Consider the following 23,863-nt stretch of genomic DNA (forward strand, 5'->3'; position numbering starts at 1 on the left):
GGCTCAGCGGCCATGGCTCACGGGCTCTGCCGCTCCGCGGCATGTGGGATCTTCCTGGACCGGGACAGGAACCCGTGTCCCCTGCATCGGCAGGCGGACTCTCAACCACTGCGCCACCAGGGAAGCCCTTAAGCAAATTTTTATAACTGGATATAAATGTTTGAGTCTGGGCTGCCACTCTAGGATTTTATCCTCTTGATTTAGGGTGCTATCAAGTATTCTCTGGGGGAAATAACTGTAAAAGATGATCCAGATTTTAAAACCTCTTAAATATGCCATATTTTGACTGGATATTCATTTTGGGGGGACGTTTAAGACAGAAGATTATAAAAAGAAAAAGGACAACAGTATTAAAACAGAAACATTCTATTATTATTAGAGTACAATCTATCATTGCATAGAAGCCAATACAGGGTAGATCCAGCCTGGTTCCATTCAAGGAATTTTACTAATGTGGCATAGGGATTTTGATACAGCACAACGGATATGTGAAGGATGCCATCATGGCAAGGGTTTAAAGGATATAATTTATTAAGTTATTTAGACATGAGTTATCTCAATAATGTCCTCTGTATATGACTATTTTCTCACTTGGGAGTTCTGTTCCATTCCTGGGTACTGCCAGGAGGCAAACCTGCTTGGCAGGTGAAACCAAGCACTGTCCGGCTGCTAGGCAGTGTGTCTCTGGTATATTCCATGTCTGAGTCTCTTTTCAAAGGCTGGCTCAAAAGAGTATCCGAGAAACAGCTTCAGAAGAGAGAGCTGATGACTCCCAAATAACTCTGGTGAAAGAATTGTGAACTTTATTGACTTTCTTTCTTCCTGTCTTTTTTGTCCTGTAAGTAAACTGTACCCATTCTTCCAGGTGAAATGCTTTATCAGAGGTTAAGTGCAAACAAAATATGAAATGGAAAACTGCATCAGAAGAAAAATTGGGACCAGGACCACCAGAGCGCGGCCCTGCATGCTCACTGGTGTCATTTTGCCCATCAGGGCTGAGCTCCATTTCTACAGCCTTTGAGAGGATTATTTTCTCTGTGCCAGTTCTTGGTAAATACTCAGATTCTAAGGAAAATTCAGATTATCCTGGATTAACCACATACACTCAGAGGAGCTAATGACTAAAAAGTACTCCTTGCTCATTGAAAAGTATCCAAGTTCCAGAAAGAGAAGTCTTCCAGGGCTCCTAAAGTAAAATCCCTTTCAGGATTTAAAAGCCACAGATAACAGAATTCTAAAGCAGCAGATATTGTTATACTGCTTCAAAAATAGCTATTTAAGTAATTCAGCTAAAGTTATTCCTAAAGAGGACAGCATCAAACACCTGGAATGAAATAGAGGTGGCATCTCAAAGTGAAATTAAATAATAAAAACACAAGTTAATCCTCAGCTTTTTTTCTTAGATCATAGTGCAAGTGAATTTCAAAAAGCTGATTAAATCCAATGTCATTTAGGTGGGAAGGAAAACAATGTACCATGTTTGCAAATGATCCTCAGCAAAGGCTGAAAAGGAAAAGCAAGATGAAGGGAAAAAAAAAACAAACATGAATCAAATATATTTCCTTAAAAATTTTCCTTTATTAGTACTGGTCCATGTGTGAATGAACACACACACACACACACACACACACACACACACACACACACACACACACACACACACACAGTTGCAAATCCCTCAGTAGGAGTCAGGCTACTTCTGGGCCAGATTTGTGAATCCAGCCTAACACAGGTTCAGGTCAGCAGCCCTGATGTGAAATGTCCCAGTCACATGGGTCTCTGAGATTCAAGACAGTTCTGGGTCAGCTATTTCAACTTCTGTCAACCAGAGCTATCTTTGGCACCTACTGGAATAGAATCATATTTCTAAAAAATGCCTGGATTTAATCCTTTCTCTAGTGCATCTTCTACATTGTAATGAACTAGAGTCAGATCAGATTTTCTGAAGTTTGCTCAAGCTAGACTTGCTTCTCTGGGGTTCTGTATATCCAGTAGTGCACATTGGGTTGATCCCTTTTCCATAACACTTAACCATATTCATTTCCTCTGCCACCTCCCAAGCTCACTCTGTAATCAATTCAGAGCTAGGCGAGTGTTGAAACAACTTCCGAGGTTCAGGCTCCTTCCTCTGAACTGTCTTGTACAGCTACCAGATTAGTATTCTTAACTACTGCTTTTTTTTTTTAAAATAAATTTATTTATTTTTATTTTTGGCTGCGTTGGGTTTTCGTTGCTGCATGCAGGCGTTCTCTAGTTGCGGCGAGTGGGGGCTACTCTTCACTGCGGTGCGTGGGCTTCTCATTGCGGTGGCTTCTCTTGTTGCAGAGCATGGGCTCTAGGCCCGTGGGCTTCAGTAGTTGTGGCATGCAGGCTCAGTAGTTGTGGCTCGCGGGCTCTAGAGCGCAGGCTCAGTAGTTGTGGCACATGGGCCCAGTTGCTCCGCAGCACCTGGCATCTTCCCGGACCAGGGCTCGAACCCGTGTCCCCCGCCACCGGCAGGCGATTCTTAACCACTGCGCCACCGGGGAAGCCCAACATACTGCTTTCTGATAGTTCATTCTCCAGCTCAGAAACGTTTATTAGCTCCCCATAAATAGACAGCCTCCTTAGCTTAACATTTTTTTTTTTTTTTTTTTTGGGGTACGCGGCGAGGCCCCCCACTGCTGTGGCCTCTCCCATAGCGGAGCACAGGCTCCGGACGCGCAGGCCCAGCGGCCACGGCCCACGGGCCCAGCTGCTCCACGGCATGCGGGATCCTCCCGGAACGGGGCCCAAACCTGCGTCCCCCGTATCGGCAGGCGGACTCCCAACCACGGCGCCACCAGGGAAGCCCTTAGCCTAACATTTAATACCATGTGCTTCCAGCTAGCCTCTTCAGTCCTATTTCAAAATCCCCCGTCGTGAACCCATCTCCTTCTGTTGTGCTTCTATTTGTGGGTGCTCCTCAGTCCTTCCCTTGTTCAGATATAGTTATTGAGCATCTGTGAGCTCTGTGGTTTCTAGGGGCTGTAAATACTGCTGGGAACAGGGCTGACAAACCCCCTGCTCTCATGGAGCTTATACTCTAGTTCAGGGAGACAGATAATAAACAGATATGTAATATTTCAAATGTGAGAAGTTATGACAAATATGGAAAGGGTGGTGAGTTATAGCACAGGCACCTTCCCTAGTTGGTTCTACAATTTATCTAGCAGTAATCACGAGCTGTCTTGATTTTCATGATTTCAGTTTCCAGCATGTGGGTCTGAGCGTGTGTGGGCTTGCTTAGTTTCAACAGGCAGAGCTCTTGCTTCTGGACTACGAGGACAGTGTCTTTCACCTCTTTGTAGCTCCCAAACCATGTATCATCAGTGCTTTCATATGGGAGGCAGCATGTGTAGTGATCAAGTGAGCATGCATTCTGGGTCAGGTCACTTGTGTGCAGGTGCTGGCTTTACTGCTCGCTGCCTCTGGAGTATGGCCTCTTTAACCTCTCTGTTCCTCAGTTTAGCTGTCTCTCAAATGAAGATGATGACGTTATCTTCTTCATAAGGTTGTTGCGAGCATTTAATAAAGTGCTCAGCATAAAGATTGGCATCTATGGGTGCGTATGTGTGCATGTAAATATATATAATATATAATAGCACTCAGTTGTTTACCAGTGTTATTTTTGTTTGGATGAGGTTAACTTTAAATCCATATAAATATTTATACTTCTAAACAGAGGAATAACCCTTAGAGAAAATAGAATACTATGTTTCCTTACAGTCTACTTAATTACCAACCAGATGGAGGAACATGAGCCCATGGGCTCTAGCTTTGAACAGTCAGACCCTTCTAAGTGGGCTCTGTTGTGTTAACTGCTTCTCTTGTGTTCAATTTGACAGTACGAGAAAATTTTACATATAAATTAATTATTTCTGCAGCTAAACTCTGTTCTCTGAGTTTCAAACAAATAAGATATGGAAATAAGTTAGAATTAATTATGATCATACACGTTTTCTTGGACATTTTATTATACATGAATTAGTACCTAAGTGTTACAGAGCAAATGTACTAATAAATTTTCATAAGCAGTTAGCATGACTGCATAATGAGGCAGCCCTTGTTTAGTAAATATTAATGTCTTTGTTACTTGTTGAAATTTACATGGGCTTTTATAGGTGGTTACTTTAATAGTATATGTTTCCTGTTTGTTTATTGTTCAGACAGAAAGATGCAGGAAGTTACTGTTATGACATGTTTATATTTTCATATGAATTTGAACTACACTATTAAAGGAATTGTTTTATGCTATGAATATACAGGATTTATATTTCCATAATACTTTGTGTATTGTAACCCTGAAAAAGGTTTTCTGTGAAGATATAGTCAAGGTTTCTACTTTGGCAAAATAAGGAAAAGCCCACCCTTGCTTCAGCAGTGTGATGGTGAATTTAGTAGCAGGTGAGTTTAGATGCTACCGTTGTTCACATGGTGTTAGACACAGCTGAGGGTTCAGTGGAACATGGAGCATGGTTTAGCTTTTGAAGTGGTTACACTCCTTGGGGATCAAGATATCTGCAAATGAAGGAACACTATAAGTCAGATCACAATCAAAGGCCCAACTCTAAAGGTAATGGCAGCATCATCTGCTTTTAGCAGATCTGAGTATTCAGATCTGGGTTCAAATCTAGGTTCTGCTATTGGCTTATCATGTTCCTAGAAATCATTCCACTTCTGACCCTTAGAGGGTTCTTATTTTATTAAAATAAGAATATCACATAACTCAGATTTTATGAGAGTAAATAAACCTAAACACGTAATTTAGTGCCTATCTTAAGCACTTAATACTTATTTGCTAAATTAAAGATTACAAAACATACTGTTTCTGCTTGACTTTAGGGATTCAAAAAGCTGTTCTATTATCCAAGCTAGTGGTTTTCATCCCTGGCTATATATTATAATCACCTGGGAAGCTTTTTAAAAGTCCTGATGCTGGACCCCTACTGCAGACTGAGTCATATTTTCTGAAAGCAAGGTGTGGATATAGGTATTTTTTTTTTTTTTTTTTTTTTGCGATATGTGGGCCCCTCACTGTCGTGGCCCCTCCCGTTGCCGGACGCGCAAGCTCAGCGGCCACGGCCCACAGGCCCAGCCGCTACGCGGCTCACGGGCCTAGCCGCTACGCGGCATGTGGGATCCTCCCAGACCGGGGCACGAACCCGCATCCCCCGCATCGGCAGGCGGACTCCCAACCACCGCGCCACCAGGGAGGCCCGGATATAGGTATTTTTTAAAAGCTCCTCAGCTGTTTCTGACTTTCAGCCAGTGTTGAGAAACATGGGTCTTAGCCATCTGAGAATCACATTTGTGTAGCTGTCTTACCTTACTTGAATATATTCTGAAATGCCCTTGAATGTATTCCCTCCTTCACATCATAGTGCCCCGGGCCATGCTGTGTGCTTTGTCACCTGAACTTTGAGTTGTCTGTCTTCTCTAGTCTCCATTCTACGAGTGTGTTTCTCTTTCAGTTAATCTGTTGAACAGCCAGCACAGTTACAGTTATCCTAGAAAACAAATCTGAACATGTTACCGTTCTCCTTAAACACCTTGCTTAACTCTGTGGCCTATCAAATGCAGTCCTAACTTCTACATGGCCATTGGCAGCCTGGATCTAACCCACTTCAGGACGCCTGGGAAATTGTACTGTAACTTGTCAAGTGTGATAAATGCAGTCAGGTCAGAGGGGAGAAGCCCTTGTCAGAGGCAGATATTTGGGAGCCCATTCTCATCACAGTCGGACCAGCTCACAGACTTGGTGAGTTTATTGATCTCTGGACCTCAGTGTCCTTCCCTGTTTGGGCGAAAGAACAAGAAGAAATAGGGTTAGAAATAAATGGAAAGAAGGAATGATGTTAGACATTTTCTTAGTTCAATTAGGCTGTTATGACAAAATACCAGAGACCGGGTGCTTTAAACAACATAAATTTATTTCTTACAGTTCTGGAGGCTGGGAAGTCCAAGATCAAGGTGCCAGCTGATTCAGTGTCTAGTATGGACTGCTACCTGGTTCATAGATGTCTTTTCGCTGTGTCTTCCCATGGTGGAAGCGGGGTGTGAGCTCTCTGGGGTCTCTTTTAGAAGGGCACCAATCCCATTAGCCTTCATGACCCAATCACTTCCCAAAGGCCTCACAGCCCAGTACCGTCACATTGGGGATTAGGTTTCAAAATATTAATTTTAGGGGGATGCAAACATTCAAGCTATAGCACACACTAAAAACATTAATGCTTTTGTGTGAAAAATGCTGGAATGGAGCGTCTGCTCAAAAGAATCTAAAAAAGAGTGGGTGCATGTGTATGTATAACTGACTGACTTTACTGTACACCTGAAACTGACACAACATTTTAAGTCAACTATACTCCAATAAAAATTTTAAAAACCTCATTAGAAATTCAGATCTCAACTCCCATGTCCGTTCCTCAGAGAGGCATCCCCTGAAGTCTTAGACAAAGACTGTCCTTCTGCTCTTACAAGCCCTGTACATCATCCCTCCACAACTGTTACCACCTGTGTAATGGCTTACCTGGATCTTTGTGATTATTTCCTTGTGTGTCTCCCAACCCCACTGTGAGCACATTGGGCGCAGAGGACTTGACCAGCTTTCAGTGAGTGTCTGCGGGGCCAAGGCTGGCATGGGATAGGTGATGAATGTCCTGGTGGGTGACCGTCAGATTGGCAGGTGGAGAGAATGATCAAACAATTGGCACTTATAGATGGCGGGGAAATGTGAAATAGAGAAAGGCTTGTGGGGAGGGGCAGTTTCCTCCTCCCCCGGGGGCTCCCCACTCCCTTTCAGGGTCTCTTTAGCACTCTGCTGGTTCTACTAAAACGGGCCCTGGGCGTCCAGATGTGTAGGCTCTGGCTCTCTTTCGAGTACATGGAGCTGTGGAGTTCGAGGGGGCCGTGCCACTTGTAGCTACCACCTGCATCTGTAAAATGAAAGGTTTGGCCCAACCTTTTCTTCACTATGGATCTGACTCCTTTTCCTGTATACTCTGAGCACTTGGAAGGGTTTTGTCTGGACTTGGGCTGTCTACTCTATAGCCATTCACTAAATGTGGCTCTTGAATGCTCGAATATGCCTTGGTTGAATTTACTCAGGGTTGAATTTACTTACAGATGTGCTGTAAGATACGCACCAGATTTTGAAGATTTAGAATAAAAAAATAAAACAATATAACAGTCTTGTTTTTTATCTTGATTACATATTGAAATGATGCTATTATAAATATATTGAATTAAATAAGGTATAAGATTAAAGTTAATTTCACCTGTCTTTATTTTTTCTACTGTAGCTTCTTAGAATTTTAAAGTTATGTGTGTGGCTCACATATTTCTAATGGTCAGCTCTGGTCTAGAAACTCTGTTTCTTACATAATAAAGAATGAGTTTACCTGCTTTTTAATTGCTCAAGCACGTATGAAAACGAGCATTTCCAAGCAGTATGAAATGACCAGCGTTACCAGACCAGCCAGAACAAAGACACATTTTAAGGGCCGTCATTTTGTTCTCCTAGTCCTGTAGTCTAAGGCGCAATTTCTGTTAGATGATTTGAAATATGAGAATAACTTTTGCAGACATTTCCTTCTGCTCTGTGAGCAGCCTCGCGGTAGGGTCTAAAGATGGAGCATCTCCAGGCTGGCAGAAAGGGTCATGTTCTACTCCACCATTGGATCTGTCATCCTGGCATTGCCTGTTTGTTCCTGCACTCCATGTGATTTCAGCCTTTAAAGTGGGAATAGCCATGGGGGCAGCATGCAGGAAGCAGAGATCTCTGCGTGACTCTGAAAGTGAGCTGGGTTTGGAAAACATGTTAACTTTGACCCAGCTGAATGATTTGTAGGCAGCTTTGAAAATTCATTCTATTTTCCAAGTCCCTTAAGTCACATAGAACTCTCCCAGTCTATTTCTGATCTCATAAACAACCTGTCCTCTGGCCTGATACTAACACATAGGACACATCTGTTTAAAGTGAGTTGTGTGAAAGCCACAGTGGGTTCTTAGTGAGCTGGTAATAACACCGCTACCACCTCAAGTGCTGAGCTAGAGTCATTACTATAATTGTACAGTGAGTAATCAGTGTTTACCTACAGGGCCCACAACTAGATTCCCTTTTGTAGTAGTGAAGATATTAAAAGCGCCACATGAATTTTGTAGATTGTATCTCTACTCTGTGTAAAGGCAGGGAATGATTTGCAAATATGATTACGTTTTCAAACTAAAGTATTTCTTTTTAGTTGCCTACAAAAAGTTGAATTCTTTATGGTGTACTAACTTCAACACATCCTCACAGACCAGTGTAAGTTTAGGAGAAGCAATATTTATGTTTGTTCTGATTTCTAACTAGAGAGTTGTGCTTCCAGACACCTAACTCTGCACTGATGAATTTCAGGTTTCATCTGCTTTGGTATTTGGACCCAGGGGATGGTTAGAACAGTGTGTAAGAAAAATTGTAACTTCTTTTTACTTGGTGTGAGAACATTAGCATTGCTGGTACCAGTTTGCTTTTTTCCTGCCTGCTCTTTAGTCTGAAAGTGTTCATTTTGAAACCGCCTCTGTGAATTTTAGTAAAAAGAATTTTTTGGTCTGCTAGAATTTACATGTATGGAGTAAATTCTAGAGTCTGTCTGGGGCACAGCAGGCAAGGTGGTTGTATGGGGCTGAACAGGAGATGTGGGGAGAGTTGGTGGCAGGGGAAGGCTGGAAGGGGGTGGGGAGCAGAGCCAATCAATTGAAGGCTCTGAGTGTCCTGCTAAATAATCTGATCTCTGCATGAGGACTAACATTTAAGAATTTTAAGGTGGGCAGAGTGGTGATGGTGGTGTGCTCAGATTGACAGTTTTGAAATGTCATACCGCCTCTATGGTAGCCACGTAGAAGATGAAGGAAGTGAAACTGAAGGCATGGAGATGAATTGGAAGGCTTTTCCAGTGATTGAGGCAAGAGATAGAGAGGACCTGGACTAAAGGCAGAAGCACAGGAAGAGAGAAGGAGTTGGATCTGAGAGACATTTAAAAGGGTGAATTGGTAGGATGGGGTATGAAGGAGGAGTGGTTGTCTAGAAAGTTTCCTGGCTGCCTGGGCAGGTGAGAGAGAGGAGTGAGACTGTGGGCTCATTGGGAATAGGGAGCAGAAACAGGTTTGAAGGAAAGATGCTCTATTTTGGGTCTTCAGGGGCCGAGTGTGGAGGCCGAGAACGCAGAGACAGCAAGACCACGATGGTGTTGAAGTGCCTCATGAGACAAGTGCTGGTCTGTTTGGTTTAGAAAAGCTTTGCTTAGTGACCTCTCTCTTAGAACCTGAAAACTATTCACTGTCAACCAAATAAGGAAAATATTATTCAGGAAATGGCAACTACAAAGAGCTTCTCAGAGAGTAAGGGGCAAGTGTTCTCACTGGAGCACGCGATGAGGGAGGAGGTGAAGCCAGAACATGGTGGTTCTCACCCATCAGACCTCTTATAACCTGCAGAGAGTCTGGGAAGTTCCCTGTTGCCCTTCAAGATGCAGCCCAGGGTCACCTCTTCTAAAGAGCCTTTTGAGCCTCTCTGACTGTCCTTCAGGCTGAGGGGGACAGCTGGCCTTGCTCTCTCCTCTGGGCTATGGATGCACTTTGTAATACTAGGTCTGTGTTTGCACCATCCACCCTTGTGGTCTTTCCCAACAGATGGTGGGTTTTTGAGAGTAGGAATTATATAGTCTCCATTTTGCTATCCTCAGTATAACAAAATAGAGTTTATCAGGTGTATCTAGCCCATAGTGAGTGTTCCGTAGATGTTCCCTGAGTAAATGCAGGAGATTCATGGGCAGGATGGTGAGTTGGAAAGAGCAGTAGCCTGGGTAGAGGAGAAGGGACCTGGGTTCTGGTACCAATTCTGTTGCTCTCGGTTCTTTGGCCTTGGACAAGCTAGTTAATTTTTCTGGGCCTTGGTTTTATTATAGGCAAAGAAGGAGATGGAATGAGAATCTAGGAAATCCATGAAAGTTCTTCAAGAGGTCCCTGGATTTCTTGAGATAAAATGCAGAATTGTGTATACTTATATGTCTGTGTGTATCTGAGTATTAGTATATGCAGTCTTCCCCCCCCCCACCCCGCCCCGATGAAAGGACCAAGAACTTTCATCAGCCTCTCAAAGAATCACTTGAATAAAATGTGAGGATGGCTTTAGAATTTCTGTAGAGGATGGAGCTGGGAGGGATCATCATATGGTTGGGGGTGGGGATTCAGCTAAAGGACTTGTCCTGAAACTGTGGTTAAATGACAGACACACTCTAGTTACATAGATTTCTATATTTATTTGAGGCAGTGAGGTGTGGAGGGGATGGGGACTGTGGGGCAATGTGTGCTGAAGCTTCTCTGAGCCCATCTCTTTGTACTGTCAGTTCTTAGAGCTCTTTTATGAGCTGGATGTGATTCTGGTCGTTATTAGTGTTATATCTTCACGAGCAGACTAGGCATGGAACATTTGTTTGTTTTTGACTAAAATTCACTGTAGCAAGGTCAAAAGCAATTGTTTTTAGCCTGTTAGACATACTTTGGTATGACAGGAGTTTATATTTTTTATTTGATTATTTTGATTAAACATTAATTACACGGAAGCAGGAAATGAATACTAAATAAAAGAAAAACATTTACTGTCAACAGTCCTCATTTTTAAAAAGCATAGTGTTACAATTAGACAAGCTTAGCAACTGTTGGCAACTATTAACAAAGGCTAGCCATCAAGTACTCGAATGTACAACATAATTTATTAAATGTATTCCCAGCCATTAGAAAGCTTTCCTTTGTATCCTATGATAACTTGAGGTAGACATCACATGTTATTTTCTGAAGTGCTTTGCAAAGACCAAATTTTACTTTACCAATGATGATGGTGGCAACAATGGCATTAGGAAATAGCAGTAGAAGTACAGGACATTCTTCTGTGGTTACCCAGCTAGTGAGAGGTGGAGCTGGGATGTGAATCCAGAAAATTTGAGTCTTAAGCCTGCACCTTAACCAGTCTAGTATATGACTTTCCTAAAGAGAGGTTCTTTTTCTCTATAGAGCTTTACTTTTGAAGACTCAAAATAATACATACAGAATAATTCTTGCACTTATGATCAGTATAAAGGTCTGCACAAACTGTAATTTGGACCACTTAAACCCATATAGATACCCTACTCTTTTGAACAATGCAAATGAGTTTCCCATAGTTCATAATCTTCTTGATACAGAAGTAATGTTTTATTCATCTTATCTGGTTGTACTGCTTTGCTTTACCCACAGAAGTGCTAGGGATGTTTTTCGACAGCCTTCTACAGTATTCAAAGCAACAACCAGCTATTTTAGGAAAGATGTAAACATGTTGCTAGAAATGACACTAAGCTGCAGTGTATCCTAATGGGGTAATTTGCTGTGTGAGATTAGAATTGCAAAGGAAATTAAGATAATAAGTTCTGTTGATTTCCTAGGAGAAAGTGAGATATATTGTTAGCCTGAAACTCACCATCTGGTTGGATTTAGAGTTAGGCTTCATTGGCAGAGAATCAGATGCCTGCGTAATACCAGGTCTCTGGGTTGCTTCTGGTTGCACTCAGTCTAGTCTACAGGCCTATCCTTCTGTCTGAATTACTCAGCCCAGCACCCCCAGGCCCACACTTCCAATTACGTCCTCTAGGGCTTGGGTTTTTCCTCCATGAACCCACAGGGCACTTGCTCTGAGCCTGTAGGAGCCATGATGCAGCATCCCTGCCCATAGCTTCCGCTGCTAGATGGTAGCTTCGTGCTGTGGTGCTGCAATGCTGCAGACCGTTCTTGAACTGCCAAGCTTGTCTGGTGCTTGGGGCTCAAGCTTGAAGCCACCTGACTGCCCTTTTCGAACCTATCTTCCTGGAAGAAGCACTTCCTCAGGAACTCCTATTGAATCCAGAGCCCTGTTCAGGAATCTTTATAGCCTTCCCATTGGGTCAGGGAGAGAGTTAAGAGATAAAACTTAGAGCAGAGGGCTTCCCTGGTGGCGCAGTGGTTGAGAGTCCGCCTGCCGATGCAGGGGACGCGGGTTTGTGTCCCGGTCCGGGAAGATCCCACATGCCGTGGAGCGGCTTGGCCCGTGAGCCATGGCCGCTGAACGTGCGCGTCCGGAGCCTGTGCTCCACAACGGGAGAGGCCACAACAGTGAGAGGCCCGCGTACGGCAAAAAAAAAAAAAAAAAAATAGAGTAGAGAGCTCAAGGAGGTAAAGCCATAATTAATTAGTACTTCTTGGCAGACCTGTGTGCTGGTCCCCATGGTTCCTTGAGTTCTTCTCTATGTCCATGGCTTCCTTAACTCAAGACCTTGGAAGGAGCTATGGCAAACTGCTTCTGCACCGTTGACTTGCTTTTCTCACAAACTACGATATCAACAGCACTAATGTGCCAGATAAGCAGACGGTGAGAATTAGCCAGAAGGTCTCATGAAGAGAAGAGTTAAAATGGGTAGCTTTATTAGTGGACAGTGTTGCCATTCAGTTTTGGCAAACTGTTTTTCTTTCATGGCTTTTAAACTGACTAATGGGGATGGAAAAAATCAAGAGCCCAAACTAAATAAAAATTATCATTAGGGGGAAAATTTTGATGGGGAGGGGTGTGCCACTGTGTACGACGTTGTCTCTAGCTTTGAGGAGAGAAGCAACTCTTTCTCATACTTAATATTTAATTTTCATAATGGACTTCTTCAGTTACTCATTCATTCCTCACTTGTGGCAGGCTAAGCTCTTTACATATCTTTACACATATTATCCCTAATCCTCGCAACAATTTTGCAGGGTAAGTCATAGTCATTCATTTGTTTGAGCAACAAAGATTTTTGTGTTAAGTGGTTGTTTGGAGGCTGGCTGTGAGTGCAGTGATGGGAATAGAACAGCCAAAAAGCAGTTTCCCTGCCCTTAAGGTATTTTCCATTGTTGGATGCGAAAGACAGACAAACAGGTCATTAGAATGCCTTCTTGTATTCTTACACACTCTTCGGGGGTAATGCGAATTTGTGCATATTTATTGAAGAGCAATGGTGATACCTAGTCAGCACATCTAGGAATCCTTCCTATAGAAATACCTGCACACAACTGAAAAGGTATTTGGCAAGGATGGTAATTGCAGCATTGTTGTAGCAAAATGTTGAAAAAGTTCACTGGCAGGGGAAGCGTTAAATCATTATGTTATATACAGACACTGGAATGTGATACAACATTCAAATGAATAAATGAATGAATGAATTCATTAAAATGAATAAAGATCTGTATGTGTTGACACCACTATATGTGATATGTTGGTAAATGACAAAAGCATGTTGGTAGAGAAATCTGTATAACAGAAATATATTACCTAAAATAATAATCATAACGAAAAAGAAAAAAACAATTCTGCAAGAGTCACACCAGATTCTTAGCTCTGGTCTCCTTTAAGCAGAAGGTGAGAGAGGGGTGTGTGTGTGGGGGGGGGTGGGCAACTTTTATGTATTTCTGCATTATTTCAATTGACAAGATAAACACGAGTCCTTTTGAAATATTTTAAACAGCAGATAAATTTTGAATAAGGGGATAGGTGCTAGGGCAGAGTTATGTCCAGGGTCCTGTGGGGACAGAAAGAACCCAGACTGGAGGAGGGAGATGGTCAGAGAAGGCTCTGGGTGGGGACCAGCCTGGCCGAGACGAGGATGAATGTAGTCAGGCGTTTGGAGGGAACAGAGGACGAGGGTTTCCTGCTCAGGAGCATCCCGGAGCACTCTGGGTGGGCGGCCCCTCGACGCTGTAACAGCCGGCCCAGGTGGTCCCGGGTTCTTCCTCCTTCCTCAGCCTCCACGGTGTGTCAGCCGCTGTTCCTAAATACTTCGCATATTTCCACCTCTTCTCTAGCTCTCCTGTAGACCTCTCATTTCTCACCTGGATGGTTGAGAAGCCCCCCCACCCCCACCCCAGTGGGTCTCCTGGTCCCTATCTGTATCCCATGCCCTCCTACCCCGGTCTGTCCTTCACTTTGCTGAGTGATCTTCTAAAAATGCAATTTTGACCCTGCTATCTTCCTTAAACTTGTCAATGACCCTTCATAGATTCTGGGATCTAGCCCACCCCTCTAAAGCAGACACACAGAAGCCCTGCTCACCTCTCCCACCTTCCTCGCACGGTAACTCTTATTCTTGTTATCTGGAATTTTTTCATTTCTTTGCAAATGCCATTCTTCTTATCAAACAAGGGATGGATGTAGGTAGAGAAAGAAAATCCATGATGTGGATTTAGTAGTTGGTTTTCAGCCTATTAACCTGCAAATATTCTAACATTGCCCCCCTTTCTGGGAGTAAATGTCCATATGTCATGTTATTTGAGGCAACAATTTAGAAATTAAGACATTTCAAGGCAAATAGTCTTCTTACTGCCCTTGGGGCTATTTTCTTTTGTAAATATACTTGAAGGATGTTTCTAACAGCAGGTCATTCTCCACACAGGACTTCAGAATCTGGCATTAATTTGTGTACTTGTCTATTCCAAATCCGGATACACTCCACCTGTATATAGAATACACACTGTTCTAAAAACACTACATTGACCAAACAGTCCTTATTTGCTTTGGCTAAACTTGAGTTAATGGATGGACTTGATGTACAATAAGATAGATACAAAACTGAGTGATAGTCCCCTGGGAGATTCACTTTAAGACATGCACAGGGCCTCCCTGGTGGCGCAGTGGTTGAGAGTCCGCCTGCCGATGCAGGGGATACGGGGTCGTGCCCCGGTCCGGGAGGATCCCAGATGCCGCGGAGCGGCTGGGCCCGTGAGCCATGGGCGCTGAGCTTGCGCATCCGGCAACGGGAAAGGCCACGACAGTGAGAGGCCCACATATCGCAAAAAAAAAAAAAAAAAAAAAAAAAAAAAAAAAAAAAAAAAAAGACATGCACATATTATCCTTCAGTCCCATCCACTGAACTTTTATCTTTATGTTATTTTTCTATCATTGAATAGACTAGATAATCCTTTTAAGTAAATAACAGTTGGTTTCAGCATGTTAATTTTCAGAAATGTTTGTACTTATATTCAATGTAGGAGTGAAGTGATAGACTATTGTCTCACTCCCTCTGGTGGACAATTGTATTAAAAAAATCAAACTACATATAGTCTTGTGTGGCAGGGACAGGTTGTGACTAGTTCTGGTGTTTTAACATTTGTGTTAAATAATAGCAGTAGTAAAACACATAGTAGTACTAACGCTGTTGCTATTTCTCTTGTTATTGAGTAGTGACACTGCTGTGAAAAAACGAATTAGAAGCCGACTTCACCCCATAACTTTAGAACAGTGCTACATCAGGATAAGGCTCATGCTAAAATTCAACAATGTAGTTAATTCAGCAGTCTAAATATTACTCCACAGATTATCCTGGACTCCTCCAATAGCTAGACTTTTCACTCAATAATGCATATTTTTGGAAACTTAGCAGATGATTATTTTTACCTTGAATCAGTTTATTTTGATAAATTTATTATTTTGTTCATGATCTTCTGAATTTACAGACTCACTGAAGTTGCTTTATCTTTCTTATGGATATTCATCGATATCAAGTGTTACCTAGGAGGTTGTTCTTTGCTCTTCAGCAAGGTTAAACCAGAAAGAAATTGCATAAAGGCCTTCGATTAGATTAAATTTCATTTGTATATAATGATAATTTTATTTTATGTATTACTAACAGTTCACATTTGTTGAGTTAAGCATTTGATGGGCATTGTGTCATTTAATTTTTCAGTAACTCTGTGAGGCAGGTAGGTAGTTGTTATTATCCACATTTTATAGAGGCTGGTGAAGGTGGGCCTAGCTCATCCAGGTGTTCTCAGTTCAGTGTTTGTAACCCCAACAATATACTGCCTCCTGAAGTAGGTGATAAATAAGTATATGTGTGGCTAATACCCTTATGAGACTCCTAGTACTGGAAACATTTCCATCTTTGAACTGGGGAATTCAAAGACTACCTCAACCTAGAGATAGATTTTTACCTTTTCTCTTTCTGTTCTCTCATTGTGAATAGGCCTTGTAGTAGAACGTATTTATGTTTTGTTTAGATACTTAAGACAAATTATATCTATTATCATAGAAACAGGTTTCATGAGAAGAACACATTTTAGCTCATTAGCTTCCTCACTAAGTCTTTGAAAGAGATGCTGTTAGGTGTAAATGTGGAAAGGAAGGGTACAGTTGCTATGTACTAACGCTAAAGCTCGAGCAGGGCACATCGAGGGTTAGGTACTGAAAACCTTTATGAAGAATTTTTGAAACAGATACAGATAATTAAGGGTAATTTAGGAAATTCCTTTTCTGAAAATATTCAGAATTAGAATAAGGTAATTTTCTTGAAGTTGGCAATTATAAAGAATAGCTACCATATAAATGCTTTACATGTATTATCTTTTTAATTCTTATAATAAGATAGTGATTGTTAATAACCTAACTTAATTATTATAGACAGTATCCAGAAGAGAAAGCTGAGACCCAGAGAAATTAAGTAGTTTGCACACGGATATACGGCTAATAAATGGTGAAGTCGGGATCAGAACTCACATGAAGTGGTCTGGCTGGAGAGCCCACCCTCTGAACAACTTTGCTATATAGCAGTGCTGTCCAATAGAACTTTTTGTGATAATGGAAGTGTTTGATGTCTGTGTCGTGCAATGCAGTAGCCACTAGGCGCATGGGCTACTGAGCACATGCAACGTGGCTAGTCCAACTAAGGAATCTGATTTTTTGTTTTTAAAATTTTAATTAATTTAAATTTAAATAGTCTCTGTGTGGTTAGTGTCTACTGTTTTGGACAGAGCGGCGTTACAGGGTCTTTCAGATCATGTAGTAGGGGAGACATGAGAACTTTAGAATTACCCTGTCTAACTCCTTGTTTTTACTGATCAAGAAACTGCAAACCACATGGTTAGTAATCTGCTTAGAGTCATAAAATTAAGGAAAGGGACAAAATTATAAGTAGAGTCATAAAATTAAGGAAAGGGACAAAATTATAAGTAGGTGTTTATACTTCTCAGTTACAAACGACACCTGCAAACTTACATTTCCGCTGCTATTGTCAATATTAGATTGTAAAACTACTGTTTTTGAAAAAAAAAATGTTTTTTTCTGAAATACACGCCAGTGAGCCCTTTCCTCTTTTCTCAGGTTATAGAAACATTATCGCGACTCTCTCGCACACCTGTAGCACTGGCCACAGGAATCAGGTAAGCTAGCTTCTCTGTGGTTCATATGTCCTGTTCGGTTCAATGAAGTGATTGTTTATTGAATGGCTACTATGTGTAAAGCATTTTGCATACAGGGACCACATCTCATTCATGAAGAGTGGCCGGATATGTAAGTGCTCAATAGACATTTGAAATTTATCAAGCAAGTAAGAACTTATTCATAGCATTGAATAAGATGCATTGGCTAAACATCGTTCTCAACTCACTGGTGACTGTCACTGATACAGTTCTTTCTTTTAACTTCCTCTAACATTCCTATACAGTTGTTTCATTAAGACAAACACAAATGCTTAATTAAATAGGTATTTTTAAAAAAGATATTGCTGTACATTTATATCCTGTAGGCCATAACAATAAGTCACAACTTCTAGGCGTTTAAGAAATAATCAGACAAGTATAAAATATGTTCGAGAAGGTGTATTGAAAGTTTGGAACTAAGTGAAAAACTTGGAAGTACTGTTGATCCTTGAAAAACGTGGAGATTAGGAGCACCAACCATCCACACAGTTGAAAATTTAAGTATAATTTATATTCGGCCCATTGCATCCTCAGTTCCTCTGCACCTGTGGTTCCAACCAACTGTGGATCGTGTAGTATTGTAGTATTTACTATTGAAAAAAATCCATTTATAAGTGGACGTGTGCAGTTCAAACCTTGTTGTTCAAGGGTCCACTGTAAATTGGTTAAATTATACCTTCTCCATGCAGTGAAGCATTATGCAGTCAGTTAAGTGTGGAAAAGTAGATGTGTTATGTTGTGTCGGGCCTTTTCTTTTTAAAATACTGCATATTCAAGTTAGGTCAGTCAGAAAGTTGTATTATTAGGAATGTTAGAAATACAGAAAAACAGTTTCAGTAGCCACACAGCCAGGCCATATGGAAATGGAATGGATCTCATTTTTTACCTGATTTCCTCAGGGCTCCATAATTCAGTCTCCAGCCGTTATGGGGCTCTGTGCCCCTGGGTCTCTTCTCCTGTTGCTTCCATTTTTCTGTTCCCATTCAGTTTCAAACAGAGAGGATCCAAGCATGACAGCCCAGTCCCTGGGTACAAAGCACAGTGACCTTGGGGAAGACACCCACAGACCCTTCCTCAGAAATGGGCCATGAGTTTGGCAGCTTTCTACAGTAGTCTGTAGGCTGGATAAATGTTCCATACCTTGTCATTTTCTCTTCAATACATGATTATCTTTCCATGTCAACATATATTTTCTTATATGCAAACAGCAAATTTTGAAAAAGCATGATTCTATTCTTGTATTTATATATTGTTGATTCTGAAACTATATATAGAAGAGTTTTTTCCTTGTTATTCTTACTTATAATTTCAATTTTTTACTACAATAGACTTGTATATAAGAGTATAATAAAATGTGTCAAACTTTATTTTAAAAAGGATTTTGAAACTGGCATTTCTCACATTTTAATTTATTTGAAAAATATATGTTCCTCAGATGTCTTAAATACTAAGTTAATACATAAACGAATGTGAAAATGTTTTCACTATACTAAATATAATTATTTAGTAATTATCTAGTGCCTATTTTTTATTTTGATGGATCCTCTTGTTTTTATGGAACATATGACATGTTGACTTCATGTAAAAAAGGGTAAAACTTTTGGCACTATAGTATAATCACTGTGATTTTGTTAGACATAAATTTAGGGTATTATGTTGGTGTTATGAATAAAGTTCATAGTACGAAGCAAACAAGGGACGCCAATGGCTAGGAATAGGGTAGAAACTAAAGTGATTTTCTTTGAGCAGGGGACAAAGAAAACGTACTCTTTTTGAGGCCTGTTTGACTTATTTGTCCAATAGATGAAAAATAAAAAATACAACACACAACTTACGGTCTGAGTAGAAAAGTATATCAGAGTCAATGGTCATATATAAAGGGCATGGCTTTTTTGTTTTCTAATTCTCATCTATACTAGTGAATTGAGTCATGCTAGAATGGTTGTTACCAAATTACCAAGTTATTTGTCAGATCAGATTCTGTAAGTGCAAAGAATCTGAGTGGTGCTAAAGGCAAGGATCCACTCTGAGCTGGGGAGCTGCAGTGGGCGCTGACGTGAGCCTGCAGGTGTGTGGCTGGTGGGAGGTCAGATGAGCACCTCAGCACGTCCACAACTGCTCACATGACTGTGGTGACCAGCCGTGATTGCTGCAGGTGATTTGAGGTAGCAGGTGCCACGCCTCCCTGGGGGACCCTGACACAGCCACAGGCAGGCACTTTGGGAGAAGCCCCAGACGTCGTGTTAAACGTGGTGACTGATCTGACCACTTTGGCAGCAGCTGAACGTATGTGTTTCGTGAGAGGTAAACGTCCAGCCTAGTTGTTGCCTATTCACTCTTTTTTTTTCCCTTCCTCCTAGGCCCTTCCCGACAGAAGAAAGCGTTAATGATGACGACATCTACAAAGGCCTGCCCGATTTAATAGAGTATGTTGAGCATTTTCAACAAAAGTACACCACTGCCAATTTTTGCCTCCTTTGTGGATTTTAACCGTGGGTGTTTAAATAGCTCTCTGAAGGGGAACCGTGGCTTAGTGATTGAGACTTGTGAGAATTAACCTCCAACTCCTGATGGAAAGCTTCATGAGAAAATGTATTTCAACTGGCTTTTAATTCCTCTTGTGTGCCTTGCATTGTGCAAGTCTCTATGGAGAGTAAAGAAACAGACAGCAATGAAGTAACATTTGGAAGTTTCTCAAAGGCAAAGTAAAGGTAGTAGATAAACCTGGAATCAGACAATTAATGAGAGAAGTATTAATAGAATCTACCACCGGACCTGTAGGACAGATAGTGCTTGCTGTGTAAGTTCAAGGATGAACGAGATCAGTGTGGGTGGGAGTTATTCTGGGATGTTTCATTAGATGGTGTTGATTCTGAAGAGAGAATCCTTTTGGGCTGTATCATTTAATAGTTGGGAGAGGCTAAAGGTCTTTGCAGCTGTTTATCTTCCGCTGATTGAGTGACTTGTGCAGATTACAAATAAAGGTAAAACTTGATCCTCACCCCTCAAGGAACTGATGCCAAAGATCAGGTATGTTTGCAAAGAATTATAAGAAGACATAGATTCTGCTCCAGGAGAGATTCAGATCCTGTGGAAATTCATCCACTGATCCATCCTAATACCCCAGCACACGGACGTTGTTCTTGACCTAGGACTTCTACACTTGCTGTCCCTTCTGCCCATGTGGCTGACCACTTGCCATCCAAGTCTTTGCTCAGATGGCTCTCCCAGCGAGGCCTTTCCTATCTAAAATTGCTGCCACCCTTACCTTGCTCTGTGTTTTTACGGTACTCGCCTCTACCTGAGGCAGTCTTGGCTTGCTTCATTTTTTGTCCGTCTCCTCATCAGAAGGCCTGCTTCATGAGGTCAGGGACTTGACCTTGTTCTTGGCTCTTTTCCTAGCACTTCAAACAGTGTCTAGTGCCCTAGTAGGTCCTCAGTAAGTATCTGTTTTCTGAATTAATAGGCCAAAGCTGCATTGAGCACTTACTGTCTTCCAGGTATGATGCTTCAGGCTGGAGCTGTCTATCATGAGACATCTATCAGTTCATAGGAGCTTACTGAGTGCGTGTTTCTGTGCTAACCATGTCACACGCATCTCTCATGTAACACCATGTTATGAGGTTGTTCCTAGTTATCACCAGAGTTTACAAATGAGAAAATGAGGCTTGAAAAGCTAAGTAACTTGCTGAAGATCATATTGAAGATCATAACTTGCTGAAGATCATAAGTAAATAGTAGTCTTTGGATTGGAACCCAGGCAGTTCTTATTCTAGCGTGGAGGCTCTTACTCACTGCGTTGATTCCCAGAGGCCTTGCTCCTCTGAGAGCTCTCAGCAGGAGAGCACCGTGACGGGAGCCACCAGCAAGGCTGGTAGCCCTTCCCAGAGTAGGCTGCCTTTGGATGGGCCTCGAAGTCTTGTATTTTACATGTGTATTAAGAATGGTTTCTCATCTCTTCTTAAAATCTCCAAGAACTCACTAATCTTCAGCAAGGTAATTGCTGATTGTCTCATTGAATTGGCTACAGTCTTCATAAAGTGACTATAAGATTACTTATAAGATAATTGAATTCCTTATCATCTTAGAAAGAATATTATTTCCAGTGCTATGATGACATTCTATCTTAACTCCCCACCTACACCTACTCATTTTTATAGTGTTCCCTCCTCTTGTTCTGTTGATGCCAAGATAAACCCTGTGAGGATGCAGGTTTGGAGAAAACTTGGGCCCCTGAACTGGCTGCTCTGAGGTGCCAACTCACATGCTCTGGGAGGTGCAGTCTGCTTCACCTCTTCACCAGGTGGTCAGAGGTCCAAATGTCGTGTGTTTCCTGCAAATGCCTGCTTTTGAGTTTGCTATGAGGGTTTGCTTTTCAGTCTTGGCTTTGTTATGATCTCTATGGGCTCATAGACTTCCCTTTAACCTCTGGGGGTGAATCGCTTGAAGGGAGGGCCCCAGAACAAACACTGGTCTGCTCCCCAGGCAGGGGGAGTCATTCTGTCCTCACGTGGAGAGAAACAGACACAGGATGGAATGGAGAGCGTGTAAGATGGCTAAACAGTAGTGTCCTTGCTCCTCAACCTTTATGACCAGGGTGTCAGACGGGACCATATCTAGGTTGCCCAGACACAGGAAAGCTAATATAGATTGCTGTTGATTTATTGACCATTTGAAGAATCACAGCTTTTTCCTCCCTCTCCCTTCTTCATTTTGTGCAAATCAGAGATTACTGCCCAAACTGTTAGCAAGAAAAACAGCTTTAGTATGGGATTGAATAACAAAACCCAAACTGTTCTAGCCCAGTTGCAATGTGTGTGGGTGCGTGTGTGTCACTCCAACAGTTCTTAGAGAAGAATCTGTGTGAATTTATACATATGTACCTCTGCCCTCATGCAAAATAGTCAATAGCAAGACTTTAGAAAGACGATGTGATTTCTTTGTTTTTTTGGCTTTTTTTTGTTGGTTTGGGGGTGGGGGTTGGAGGGTCTTAGGGAGGAAAAGGATTTCACAGCCTGTTTTCCTTCTGAACAGGATCCCCTTTGATACAGAACCTACTCCTTTATCATTTCTTTAATCTCAGTTCCTTCATGAACTCATCAGACCTTCCTACCCTTTGATGAGTTATAGAAAGTGCTCGAACCAGTTTAACAGCCCCACTCTTCTCAGGCGAGACTGCCTGAGGCGAGGCTGCCTGCCTAAGCCCCTCAGTATGGAAATTCTGGAACTGCCAGTAAGACTCACCATCTCCCCAGTTTTTCAGAGTAGAGAGCTGAAAGCATCCTTCAGTCCTCCCCCCGCTCTCCCTAATCCGGATTGGTCTCCAAGTCTGGTTGGTGGTAGCTGACACGGTCTCCTGAGTCTCTGTTTCTCTCCTCATCTGCCTTTACTCTGGTTATGGTATTCATTACCTCTCACCCACAGCATTTCATTTCTTGGCTTCTCTATCTCCCTGCTTGGCTTCTTGACTCTCCACACTACCTCTCTATAACCCCCTGTGGTCCTCAGATGCCCAGGTAAGGTTGAACTCCCAGAGCACAGGGCCCTTCTCAGATAGGTTCACCTCTTCCCTCTGGGGCTCCCCTCACTCACCTGGTCCCACTGGATGGGACTCCACCCCTCACGTCGCCAGCTTCTGCACACCTCTCTGCCATCGCACAGGTTGGGGTCCTTTGAATGTTCATCCCCTCTTCTCATTCATTGTGTCACCTTGGAGTGTGGAAACTGTGTCTGCCTTGTCTGCAGCTATATCTGCTGGAACATAGTATTTATTCAGCAAATACCTATTGAATAAATAAATACACTCGAGATCCAGTTCAGATGTAATATCTTCCATGAAGCTTTCCCTGCCTTCCTTAGTCAGAGTTATTCTTACTCTTTCCTCTGCACTCATAGAATTATGTGTTTATGTGCTGTTTTCCACACTAGACTATGGGAGAGCCCTTGGATCTTCTGGATCCATGCATTCTTAGCACCGGCGAGTCTGGCAATCAGTAGGTTCTTAGTTTAAGAATCAGGGAGGTGGATGGACTGGTGGACAGGTAATCCTGGAATGAATTTTTCTCACAGCAGTTTCTCTGAAACTTCTCTCACCACCAGAGCGTTCTCCCTTAAGGCACCTTCCTTTCTTCTGGGTGTCTGACAGTTTATTTCTGTCAAATGCCTCCAGATGACTCTTCATGACAAACATAGACAACCTTGTGATTGCACCTACTTTGAAAAATGCTCTGAGTTGCAGAGTGACATTTATAGTTAGTGTTTTTATTTTTTTACGTATCAATTTATAATCTATCTGCACAGGCCCAAGAGAAATGCTAAGGGCTGGCAGTACTGAAAGAGTTGAATTTCTTTTCAGAGAGATATTAATGCTTCTTTCTAACATACCTAAATTTATTAATCTCAGTTCTTTGACATTATTAGTTAATAGAAGCTAATTCTAGAACTCTTGAACTGAAAGGAAAAACTTAAGGATTAGTAACAGAATGGGTGATAGGTGGAAACAGCTGTTTCCGGGTTGACTGGATAGGGCCCGATTTTTAAAGTCTCCATGAATGCCTCCACAGTGACTGATTATCTTTCC

At 41.9% G+C, this 23,863-nt stretch overlaps 1 protein-coding gene across 2 annotated transcripts in view; it reads left to right on the forward strand.

Moving 5' to 3' along the window:
* VAV3 (vav guanine nucleotide exchange factor 3) overlaps positions 1-23,863 on the forward strand; it is a 399,772-nt gene that overhangs the window by 162,934 nt on the left and 212,975 nt on the right. For both annotated transcript variants that reach the window (XM_007449344.1, XM_007449345.1), the window contains exons 3-4: positions 17,186-17,244; positions 19,644-19,709. In XM_007449344.1, the coding sequence (XP_007449406.1) occupies positions 17,186-17,244; positions 19,644-19,709 (125 nt within the window). The remainder of the gene's footprint in view (positions 1-17,185; positions 17,245-19,643; positions 19,710-23,863) is intronic.

The sequence above is a fragment of the Lipotes vexillifer genome, unplaced genomic scaffold (genome assembly GCF_000442215.2).
Source record: "Lipotes vexillifer unplaced genomic scaffold, Lipotes_vexillifer_v1.1 scaffold393, whole genome shotgun sequence".
In the NCBI taxonomy this organism is placed as follows: domain Eukaryota; kingdom Metazoa; phylum Chordata; class Mammalia; order Artiodactyla; family Lipotidae; genus Lipotes; species Lipotes vexillifer.